General features: G+C 33.8%; 1 protein-coding gene and 1 long non-coding RNA gene across 2 annotated transcripts in view; one reads left to right on the top strand and one right to left on the bottom strand.

Moving 5' to 3' along the window:
- The window catches only part of LOC106878977 (neuroglian), a 552234-nt gene that overhangs the window by 463268 nt on the left and 75195 nt on the right, over positions 1-13771 (top strand). The window contains exon 6 of the mRNA XM_089354891.1: positions 649-779. Coding sequence (XP_089211017.1) covers positions 649-779 — 131 coding nt within the window. The remainder of the gene's footprint in view (positions 1-648; positions 780-13771) is intronic.
- LOC149137524 (uncharacterized) overlaps positions 9807-13771 on the bottom strand; it is a 4743-nt gene continuing 778 nt past the window's right edge. The window contains exons 2-3 of the long non-coding RNA XR_016238497.1: positions 11790-11900; positions 9807-10543 (exon numbers count right to left, since the gene is read on the bottom strand). This is a non-coding gene — a long non-coding RNA (uncharacterized LOC149137524). The remainder of the gene's footprint in view (positions 10544-11789; positions 11901-13771) is intronic.

The raw sequence follows: 13771 nt of genomic DNA, 5'->3' as shown, positions 1-13771 counted from the left end.
ACATAATATACTGGATTCTCTTCTGATTTCTTTTCTTGGTTCCAATACTTTAAGATAACAAGGTGTTCATCAATTAGACTATGAACATGGTGGTAACAACAGAAAATTGTAGCCCCTTATTGAGTAGAAATACCAAGCTGCTGATGATATGCAATCGACTATATATATACATGCAATCAACTATATATTTATGACATATATATATATGATATATTTATATGATATGCTATCAACTAATATATATATATATATATATATATATATATATATATATATAGGAGAATTTAAGAAAAGGCAACAACAGACGAGGACAGGTGGTGTAAACAACAAAAGGATGTATTAGTTTAACGCTCGGGAATAGAGAAAGTCTTTAACATTTCAAGCTACGCTCTTCAACAGAAAGAATAAGGAGAAAAACAAGGAGAAAAACACGGAGAAAAAAAATTTGAATGTCGTGGTCAGCGATCTATCATAATTTACAGGTCTGGTTGTCCAGAGCTAAGTGGGTTTACTTGACAACAAATTTAGAATGCAAAAAAATGTATTGTTCACTTACTAAATTCTTCATATAAAGAAATATACTTTGTTCAAATACTTTCTTGCTTTTTTCACTTTCCATCAATAAAGACTATTTCTTTCATTTTTCAGGGCCACTAAATCGACCAAAGGATTTCCGTGTCGATCCCCATTTTGAGATGCAACCTCACGAAGTACATTTTATCTGGGAAGCAGTAAATATGTCTGAACGACAAGTACAAGGAGAATTCAAAGGATATAAAGTATGTATATCTATGCAATTCTCTAATATTTTATGATAATTAATAATGTATTAACTTCTACAATTACCAAATAACCATGAGGTCTGTTCACAGAATTAAATTATCAAGCTTATGGGGAACTAAATAACATACATACATAACTAATCTTGAGTATTCATCTATTTTTAAAATACTTAGCTATATTTAAATCTATTGATTTTATATGAAAATTATATAAAATATGTGGTACATATAGAAATATAACTAAAATTTTCTCAGATGAATAATAGCCTTAAATGATGTCTGTTGAATATTTTCTCAGCCTGTGGTTCTGTCTAGAATGACTATCCACTAACCTAAGGGAAGCTCTTAGCATGTAGGTGCTCATGTTGGGTGAAGAAAGGATGGCAAACCAAGTGACTTTTTCCTTGTGTGGTCTTTAATCTCATGTCTGTTAGACCATTGTTATATAATAGGAGGTCACTGCATTGAAGACATTTTTATTTGAGGATAGGTTCTAGATTCTCCTACTGACAACCTTTGCAAAGTTTTTAAAGACAATTGGCAGTTGGTAGGAAGTTGTATTGATGTATAACAACTTTTTGCTTGGTTTGTAGTATGGCTTATGTGCAGAAATCAAACATAACATTTACGAAATTAACTATAGTTAGGCTGGTCTCTAGTAATCTTGAGCCCTATGTCGCTGAGAGCATATATTAAACCTTTCCTGAATCTGTTTAGGTTGCACCCATTCATACTTCTGGAGATGCTAAATCATTGTACCTATATAGGCCAAAGCAATTTGATGGGAATTTCTTACCTGGGGTATCTAGTATAGAAAGGTTTATAATTTTACCCCTGTTTCATTCTATTTCATTTCAATACCACCAGGCTAAATTAGGCTGTATGTAGCTCCAGCATAAAAGAGGCTATGCACTTTTGGCCTGTACATCTGAATAGCCGTCCAATACACAGACATATATATATATATATATATATATATATATATATATATATATATATATATATGTATGTATGTATATATCTATGCTTGTGTGTTTCTGAGGGGTGTATTCACACACATAAATACATACACATGTGTATACATACAGATATACATGTATATGTATATAACCATACATATATATATATAGTAAATCCAAGAAAAGAACAACAAACACAAAGAAAACACAACAACACAAGGACGTGGTACATGTAAAGTATTAGCAGATGCTCTGGGAAGAAAAGAAATATGGTTTAACGTTTTGAGCAATACTCTTCTTCAGAAACAGAGGAAAGTCCAATAGAAAGGAAGACGGAGGAAGAAAATCGCCAACGATTCACATGTGGTTACATTTTGAAATAAACAGATAGATAGATAGATAGACAGATAGATAGATAGATAGATAGATAGATAGATAGATAGACAGACAGACAGACAGACAGACAGACAGACAGACAGACAGACAGACAGAGTGTAGGGTAGGTAGGTAGCTAGCTAGCTAGCTAGCTAGCTAGGTAGGTATATACATACATACATTCATAAAAACATACATACACATACACATACATACATGCACACATACATACATACATACATACATACATACATACATACATACATACATACATACATACATAAAGAAATAAATACTTGCATACATACATATACACACACATTTAGTATACATAAAACTGTTGAGGAAATCTCTTTCACATTTTCATAGTAGCAAAGTTTCATAAATATTCAGTCCTTAAAGAGTAAAGAGAATCTAACCTTTATCTAATATGTTGTTACTAAACATTAAGTATACATCTGTCAAATGTTTGCTTGTTATATAACCTCACCATGTCAACTTCACTAATAACATAACAATGACACAACAAAGTCAGTGCTTGACAGAAAATTACACGCTACAAATGCCCCTTCCCCATCATCCCTGCAATTCACTCATCCATTCTGATCCTACCCGACCATCATTATCAGCACCCCAGCCACTGCTGTTCCTAACACAAAACTATTGACTATACATATTTATTTATGTATATTTATTTGACTGACATAAAGTGTTGTTTTGATTTTTCCTTTTAGCTTAGCTTTTTATTTCATTTTTCTATGATTTATTTATTCATTTAGGAGGTGGAATGATAGGGAGGGAAACCACCTGTCCCTCCCCCATTTATGCATTAGCTCAAAAACCCATCACCAGCATATCCACAAAATGCTATCCTAAATATAAGAGCTTGAGTGATATGAGTGCTTTTGTTGTTGTTGTTGTTGTTTTTATTCCCAAGTTATATTATTACCTAAAATTACTATAACAATGTATTCTCTCCAAAGCATTCCCTCAGTAACAAAGGGAAAGTCATTGTTTCCTATAATTTTCGATAATTATATTCACCAGTCATCAGAATAAAAACAAAAATAAAAAATAGGATAATCTACAAAATACTCAACAACTCAACAATAATTACTTAAGCAGAGAGAGAAAATTGGGCAAAAAATGTATGTGCCAAATAAATATATATATATATTTGTATATATATATATATATATATATATATATATATATATATATATATATATATATATATATATGTATATATATATATATATACATATATATATATATATATATATATATATATATATATATATATATATATATATATACACACACACATATATGATCATCGTATTATTATTATTATATATATGTATATATATATATATATATATATATATATATATATATATATATATATATATTATGCATTTATGTATTTGTGTGTGCATGTACATATATATATAGAGAGATAGATAGATAGATAGATAGATAGATAGACAAACATATATATACATATGTATATACATATACATTTGTGTATATGCATATATACATATATATATGCACACACACTATACACACACACGCACACACATATATATATATATATACATGCATGTATTTATGCTTGAACATATATGTTTATATATCATACATACATGGATATGAGTACAATATGTGTGTCTGTGTATGTATGTGCATGGAAGACGGCTGTTAAACGATGATGATGATGATGATGATGATGATGATGATGGTATACATACATGCATACACTCATACTCATATGAATGTATGTGAGTATAGTGTGTGTATGTACACAAGAATCTATGTTTACATTTATATGTGGACATATTAACAGTTGTCAGTCATATTCATATACATTTATAGGCTTATTCAGTGATGTATGTTCCTGTGTTTGCACATTTTATTTATTTAAATGGTGTATGAACAGACACATATACTCTTAGACAATTAGATACACAGAGAGCACGCAATACACACACCAATAGTTAGTTAATGAGTAGATAGATGAATTTACATAAAAGTTTATACACTTGTATAGACTCATGCATATATGCATGCCCATATTTGACTATGCACATAAATAAGTAAACACATAGTTTAGTATGTGTAATCATGCACAAGTATTGCAGTTTGCTGTTACAATGTGGATATATGTATGAAACATGTTTCTGTTTGACTGTGTATGCAATATATGTAAATACATTGCATGCATTATATATGTATACATAAATACAAATATATATATATGATATATGTAGTTATATGTGTATATATATATATATATATATATATATATATGTGTGTGATATATGTAGTTGTATGCATATATGTATGTGTGTGTGTGTGTGTGTGTGTGTGTAGTTATATGCATATATATATGTATATGTGTGTATATATATATAGATATATGTATGTATATATATGTGTATGTATATACGTATGTGTATATATATATATGTATATATAGTTCACTTCCATATACATACATATATACTTCAACATATACATATTATTGTATATATTATAGGCACACACATACAAGTAGTAACCAGAATTGGAAACCCATACTCAAATGTGTTGTACATCCAGCCTTGTTTGTCTTCTGACTGTAATGAAGTGTATGGTTGGCTAAACGAAGCTATTTACAGAAAACTTATATTTATGAGTATTTGTAATCTGAATTAACACACATTTATATATCCATTAGTTGATACCGATTTCTGATACAGGAGTGTCTCGTACAATTTTATGCTTTCCTTAGTAAAACAATGAAATGCTATATGTATTTACAAGGCTAGGCTATTTTCATTTAAGGCTCACCTGATGTTAAACAACAGAAACAATATCAAATACTTTGTGTGGTTGAGGAGTTTGCTATCCAACCACATGGTTTTAGGTTCAGTCTATGTGGCACTTTAGGCAAGTGTCTTCTATTTAGAGCTCTGGTCCAACCAAAGCCATGTGATTAGATTTGGTAGACAGAAACTGTAAAGAGTCTTTTGGATATATATAAGTATGTATATGTGTGTTAGTGTCCCCTTGTTTTGACATTGCATGGTAGTTGTAAATGAATGCCACCTTCATACAAGTGGTATTTTTCATTTTCAATCTTCCTCGAAAATATGTCTGACCATGGAGAAATATTATCTTGCTTGGAAACATTTGAGTGCTAATGAGAGGAAGGGCATCCAGCTGCAGAAAATCTGTGCCAACAAATCAAGTTCAACCCATGTAAGCATAGAAAAGTAGATATAAAATGATGATGATAGTTGTTTTATGCATATATGTATATGTGTGTGTGTGTATGTATGTATGTACAGTCACAAGCATAGATATATGGATATATATATATCATCATCATCATCATTATCGTTTAACGTCCGTTTTCCATACTTGCATGGGTTAGACAGTTTGACTGAGGTCTGGAAAGCTAGTGGCTGCACCAGGCTCCAATCTTATCTGGCAGTGTTTCTACAGCTGGATGCCTTTCTTAATGCCAACCACTCTGAGAGTGTAGTGGGTGCTTTTTACATGCCACCAGCACAGGAGCCATTCAGGCGGGCGTGGCATCAATTGCATTCAGATAGTGCTATTTACCTATCACCAGTATGGGAGCCAGTCAGGGGGCACTGGAATCGGTCACATTCAGATGATGTTTTTAATGTGTCACTGGCACAGGAACTAGTCAGGTGGCCCTGGCATCGATCACGTTCAGATGGTGCTTTTTACATGCCACCAGCACAGAGGCCAGTCAGGGAGCACTGGCATTGGCCATGTTCAGATGGTGCTTTTTATGTGCCACCAGCACAGGAGCCAGTCAGGGGATACTGGTACCAACTACATTCAGATGATGCATTTTACATGCCACTGAAAAGGGAGCCAGTCAGAGGGTACTGGCCACAGCTACAATTTTGGTTTTACTTGAATCAACAGGTCTTCTCAAACATATCATATCACCCAATACATCAAGGGTACTCTTAAATGAGCTGGACATGCATCACTGGCATCGGCTGCGATCTTACTTTAGTTGCTGGGTCTTCTCAATCACAGCATATCTCCAAAGGCCTCAGTCTCCTGTCTTTGCCCAACGTTCAAAGGTCATGCTTCACCACCTCATCCCATGTCTTCCTGGGTCTACCTCTTCCACAGGTTCTTTCCGCAGTTAGGGTGTGGCACTTCCTCACACAGCTGTCCTCATTCATACATAATACATGACCATACTAGTGCAGTCATCTCTCTTGCACACTACATTTGATGCTTCTCATGTCCAACTTTTCTCTCAGGACACACACTCTGTCGCGTATGTACACTGACATTACACATCCAGCAGATCATACTAGCTTCATTTCTTTCTGCATGTTCTCAGCAGTCATAGCCCATATTTCACTGCTGTGCAGCATGACAGTTCACACATGTGCATCATACAGTCTACCTTTCTTCCTGAGCGAGGCCCTTAGTTGCCAGCAGAGGTAGGAGCTCCCTGAACTTTGCCCAGGCTATTCTTATTCTAGCTGCTACACACTACAAACTTGGTCGCCTAGGTAGTGGAAGCTATTGACTACTTCTAGTTTTCCCCCTTGGAATGGAAACGTGATGGAATCTGTTTTCTGTACATCTTCAGTGTTTATTGCACCTGTGTATCTGTCATACACAAAAATTATCTTCCCGGTTAACCTTCCTTTGATATTGCTGCACCTTTTATGTGTCCATAGTTTACACCAGGTACATCATCTGGAGTTTCTATCCATGCCTTTTCTACAGATCGAGCAGGGCCGTCTACCTGAAGGGGTTTGTGATTTGTCAGCCTTTCAACTTACTAAGACTTTGGCTTTTGCTAGGTTAACCCTAAAGCCCTTCGATTCTAGACCTTGCTTCCACACCCTAGACTTTGTCTCTAGTTCTGGCAGTGACTCAGCTATTAGAGCAAGGTCATCAGCATAGAGGAGCTCCCAGGGGCAGCCTATCTTGAATTCCTCTGTTATTGCCTGGAAGACTATGATAAATAAGAGGGGACTGAGGACTAATCCTTGGTGAACCCCTACTTCTACCCAGAATTCTTCTGACAGCATCCCTGTACAGGGCTTCTACAGCTCTTACCAACCACCCATCTATCCCAAAGTTTCCACATTGACTACCAGATCGGGGGACCCTGTCAAAGGCTTTCTCCAAGTCAAAAAAAGCTATGTGCAGAGGTTTATCTTGGCTAGATATTTCTCCTGCAGTTGCCTTATCAAAAATACAGCATCAGTGGTGCTTCTACCTGGCACAAAAACAAACTGCATCTCATCTAGGTTAACTCTCTCCCTAATTAGTTGGGCTATGACCCTCTCTGTAACTTTCATCACCTGATCCAATAATTTGATACCCCTGTAGTTATTTCTATCTAAAGCATCACCTTTATCTTTGTAGCAGTTGACTACGGTGCTGCTACTCCAGTCATTGGGGATGACTCTTTCATGGACTACCTAATCTACAATGCAGGTGTCAAGATCATAACTCACACCACTCGATATTTTAAGCATCTCAGCGGTGATTCCTGATGGGCCAGGAGGAGAGGGGGAGGAGAGGGAGGAGGAAAGAGGGGAGGAGGAAAGAGGGGAGGAGGAAAGAGGGGAGGAGGAAAGAGGGGAGGAGGAAAGAGGGGAGGAGGAAAGAGGGGAGGAGGAAAGAGGGGAGGAGGAAAGAGGGGAGGAGGAAAGAGGGGAGGAGGAAAGAGGGGAGGAGGAAAGAGGGGAGGAGGAAAGAGGGGAGGAGGAAAGAGGGGAGGAGGAAAGAGGGGAGGAGGAAAGAGGGGAAGGAAGGGAAGAGAGAAGGAAGGGAGAAGGGAGAGGATAGGAGGGGAGAAAGAGGAGAGGAGGAGAAAAGGAGGGGAGGAGGAGGAGGAATAGGGGAGGATGGGTAGGGAGTTGGTAGTGTTGGTGTTCTTATAACTATATTTCATATTAAGTTTTTTCTTGTCTCCTTGCTAGTACAGTTTTTAATGCTAAAACATACATATACATATGTATATATAAATATATACATAAATCTATGTATTTATGTGTGTGTGTGTGTATGTTTGTATATATAGACATATACATATGTATATAATATATATATATTTATAAGCACACACACATATATATATACATGTATATAAAACATGCATGCACAGATTTATATTAACACATAAATTCATTTCTTTTGTATGAAGCCATATGCCATTCGATACATATGAGAGCCATCGTTACATATCATGAGGCATATCATTTGTTGTCTGTGTATGCATCTAAGTAGATGAGGCAATATTTAAATTGGTGGCTGGAGATCTGCTGATTGGTGACAACATATCGTCTTAATATATAAGTGTCACGTTATATACATCTATTATGGTTTTTTATATGTTAAAACTCGCTTTAGTTGTGTAAATGCTTCTCTAATGAGTAGAATTATATCTATGCATGTGTGTGAAGGCATGTGTGTATGCATATTACATAAACATGCTTTTGAAGGAAGAGGGAATGAGAAAGAGAGATAACTTGGAATTTAAAACCATAATACTTAAAGCTCCCATAAATCAGTCTGCTTTTAAATACATACACTGATGAGTGCAGTGCTCTTAATAAGAATCTAACTGCATAAACCTTTAAGTACATACATCCAAACACATAAATATATAATCATATGTATATATGAATATACACTAGATAAACATGTGCATACATAATTTCTGTTTCTCTGAAACTTTATCATATTTGAAATTTTTGCTAGATGCCAATCATATTATTACATGTATATGCACATCATAATGCTACACTGTCATCCATAAATATGCATCAGTCATTCATATTTTTGTACAAAATCGTTGAAATGGTACATGCATACATACATGCAATTTTTCTTTGAGACAATATATTTAGTATCAAAATTGCCCTAATCCTTAAATACTAGTCATTGTATAGACAGAGTATTCCAGAATTTTTAAAACATCACATCTAAAATTTGTCACAATATAACCCAATACATAATTATGCTCCAGTAGTACATGAATATTCATATAAAAAAATATATAATATATTTAGTTAATTTATTCATTAGCTAGACTTAAATGCTGGACCAAAGTATTAAGCAATTCAGAACATTAAAGTAAATTTCTTTAGAATCAATCATTTTACATTTAGCTATTAAAAATATAATTTATTCACCATTTTTCCATATTTAGAATCATAATGACTAAATTAGTAATGCAATGAATTGTAGTACTGTAGTATCTATGTAATATAACCCTTTATTTTCAGTTTCCAAATCTGGTTGAGGTTGTCTTTGCCTTTCATATTATCAGATTTGTCATTACTGTTTAGATCAAAGTTAACTATGATTGAATAAGATCTATGATGAACAGTGTTCCAGACTTGACCGTTCTTCCTTTTCTGTAGACAGGATATCTTGAACTACATTATCCAATACATCCTTTCATTTTTAAGATAGTAGGTTGTGATTGCAGAGAGATTTAGCTATTATTTCTGGCAGGTTGAGCCACTCCATAAAGTCATCCTTGTGATCAATGAAATGAATAGCAGTCAAGAATTAGAATTGATATAATAGACTATATACCTCTTACTCAAAAAAGTTTTGAATTTGACCCTATGTAAGAAATCATTTTTTAATGCCATAGAATATTACAGAATAGAAGGAACATTATGGTTCCTTAATTGGTTTTGACAATGCACATCCACTGAAATAATTATTCATTAAATTAACATGTATGTGACAGAACATTTTGCACATACATTTACCAGAAATTTAGCTATCTAGCAGTATTAGTGTAATACAGTGTGACACAACTGGCCCTTCAGTGTATCATTCATCAAACAGACCTCCCTACATCTTCACTTACAAGATTTAGGTCAACCCAAAACTATAGAAAAAGATAGTTGTTCAAATTACTATGCAGTGGGATTAAAACTGGAGCCTCATAATCATGAAGCTAATTTCTAATGCTGTTCTTCAAGTCTGAGTCCAGTGGAAGAAAACAGTAGAACAGCTGACAGAATGCTTTATGATATTTATTTGCCATTCTTCTCTGTTCCGAGTTGAGAGCCCACAAGAGCTAATTTTTCTTTTCTTTCTTTAGAGCTAGCATTTTTCAGGTGATAAGCTTGCAGAATCATCAAAGCATTAGACAAAAATATTTTGTGGTATTTGTTCTGGCTCTTTCCATCCTAAGCTTAAATCTCATAAGTTCAACATTGCTTTTCATCATTCAGAGTCTATAAAATAAAGTACCAGTCAAGTACTGGGGTTGATGGAATCAATTAACTCCTTTGCCTCAAGACTGCTGGTATTCTGTCTAAAATAAAAACTATTCTTTGATGTTCAATAAAATAAGTAGCAATCATGTACTGGATTTGATTCAATCAAAATTGTAGCTGCCTGCCAAAGTAAAAAATATTATCTTTTAATGCAATTATATTCTTTATAATTAATAACTTAACAGACAAATTACTGAATAATAGTCTTCACGTCGACAGCTTTCACACTATTTCTAAATGTAGATACTGTTGCGACTATCATTGTTCAATTCTATATTTATTTCAGACACACACACACATCCAGACATATATATATATATATATATATATATATATATATATATATATATATATATATATATATATATATATATGTATGTATGTATATGTATGTATGTATGTATGTATTTAATACACATAATTGTATTTATGTATCTATGAATCAAGAAATACATTCTCTATAATTAATAATGTAACACAAATTATTGCATTGGTCATCATGTAGACCAGCTCGTATGTGTGTGTATATATATATATATATATATATATATATATATATATAAACAGAGACATATGTATATAAATGTGATACAATTTGGTCTCTTTTTTCTCATTTAGACTATACTTTTAAATGCCTCATATATATATATATATACACACACACAGCAGAACCATAGAACATGCACATATTCACACTGAAGTATTTTTGAACAAATTTTCCTCAATACATATAGACTTAAAAAAGACGACTGTGTGTCTATGTAATAAGTATAGATGTTTTTTCTGGGATTAATCTAATACCTCATGTATTAAGCAAAAGTTACTACCAAAATATATTAATTTGAAACCACTTGATCCAGACAAAGATATTACATCACAATCATTTAATGCAGAATGGTAAACTTATCAATCGCAGTATTTGAGTGCAGACATAGCTGTTTGCTTAAGCAGTTTATTTTGCAATCACTTGGTTCCAGGTTCATTTCCACTAAGCACTAACGTAGGCAAGTTTCTTTTATCATAAAGTTAACCAAGGATTGGTAAGTAGTTGACAGATGGAAACAGCTTGGAAGCCAGTTGTATATTTATGTATGCATGTGTGCATGTTTCTTTCAACAATGGACATTTTCAAAAGATATGTAATGGATGGTAAACTTAACTGAAATAAACAAAAATGCATAATAATAATAATTTAATGTGGTTTCATTCACATCCAAGTAAACCAAATGATGATACAAGTTGAGCTTCATAAAAATGCACACACACACACACACACACACACACACACACACACACACACCTAAAATACATACACCTACATTATTACTTTATTTTCTGAAAATATGCACTTTTTCAAAATACTGTACCAGTTTACACAATTATTCTAAATGAATTCTTTTTCTCATATGTCACTTTCTCCACAGTCTATTGCAGTACTTGAGGGTATACCATATTGTTAGTTTTTCTTCTATCAGGAGCTAAAAAGTAAAAATACAGAAAAAAGAGATACTCACAATTTCAGCAACAAAAGAGTTAACTTAGATATAAAACCATAACATATAACTCAGAAAATACAATCATTTTTTTATGTATTCTATGTGTGTGTAGTGTATCCATAAGGAGTAAAAAAAATATACATACCAAAAAAGTTTGGTACTATTGAGGAAAACTGATGGCTAAGAAAAGTTTGAATACCTAAGCTACTAATGAAAGATGATTTGGTGGGCTTAAGGTAGATCAGCAAGCTGAGCTACAGTTCTGCTATTTGGAAGAATGTGCGTTGAGCAAGTAACTATTCCACACAATGGCTTCTGGGTTGCCATTAAATGCCATACCTGGTTTAAGGATTTCATAGCTGGTTTCCTGTCATTGTTAGCAGGTCTGCTGTGACACTACTCATGGCACCACCACTCTTAGGAAGAATATATTGAATGACTGTGCCATCTTGGATGAGCTACATTTCCACCAACCACAACAAACAATGCCAGTTGTTAAATTCTTTATCCAAGTCATTTGTAATGGCAACACCCAGTTGCTACAATTTGGACAAACTATGCCAAACTCAAGCATATGATTGAACTTGGAAGTGTTCAAGTGATCCAGAGCAAGATATTTAAGTTGTAGCTAGCATTGTGGTCGTTGAATCTCAGCATGGTGAATAACAATGTATGCAACTCCATTGTTATTCATACTTGATGTACAGTCCCTGGGTACATGCAAAGCATTGCTGCTATGTCTGCTGTGAAACAATCGATTATTCATTAGAAGAAACAATTGATCTTTTGAAAGAAATAAAGCTTTCTCAGCTGCATTGAATATTTATACAGCTTACTTTACTTCATTATAAACTGTACTTTTTTTTCAAGTCTACCGTTCTTTGTTCTAAGGAACAAATTTTCATATATACACACGCGCGCGCGCGCACACACACACACACACACACACACACACACACACACACACACACACACACACACACACATATATATGAAGAGTTAGTGAAAGGGAAAATGGTTATAAGAATCGACCAGTTAAAAAATATGTGACTAGTACTATTTAGGATGAATTATGTGGAGTATCTGGTGAGAAACTTAAACATACATATCTGCATGGTGCACACCCACACATACACAAATACACACATGGGCATGTGTAGACATATCAATGCATATAAACACGGGGAAGTGAACATCTATCATTAGAAAAAGATGACTCACAAAGGGACAAAATAAGAAAAATAATAAATGTTCAGAAATATTAAAACTAGCAATGGCCTTGTAAGCATTTAGATGGCATATTTCTTCTTAAGTGCTTAAGTTAATGAGACTCATAGTATGAATTGGCTCCATAGTAAGAAATGTGGTCTGGGAGTATCTAGATAATTTAAGATACTAAGCCATAGTTTTGGTAGAGCCCTTGAATGTTGACTTTTAAAGATTTCATTTTCCTCCGTTTCTAGTTTTGACTACACAATAAAAATCTCTTACTCAAAGCACATATGGGTTAGCAAAAGGAAGAACATCCAGCTCTAAGTTACTGCCTCAAAAAGTCTTTGTTCAAAACATGCCAACTTAATAAAGAAGAAATGATTATGATGAAATACACACACACGCATGCACACACACACACACATATATACATATATATGAAAGACATTTGGTAAAAACAATGAAGACATATAACAGATGAAGGAAACGAAAAAAATCCCTTCATTGGCTGTCTCTCTAGGGATTAACATGGTTTCAATTCCTTAGGATAAAGTTGCTAGCCCCAGTTGACGCTCTAGTAACCTAGTGGTATTAACACCTGTCAGAAATGATTTTTAAAGTTAAACATATGGAGACAAGAC

The sequence above is a fragment of the Octopus bimaculoides genome, chromosome 1 (genome assembly GCF_046866305.1).
Source record: "Octopus bimaculoides isolate indiv1 chromosome 1, ASM4686630v1, whole genome shotgun sequence".
Classification (NCBI taxonomy): Eukaryota; Metazoa; Mollusca; class Cephalopoda; order Octopoda; family Octopodidae; genus Octopus; species Octopus bimaculoides.
Note: the sequence above shows the minus strand (reverse complement) of the source record. Positions and strands in the feature narration are given on the sequence as shown.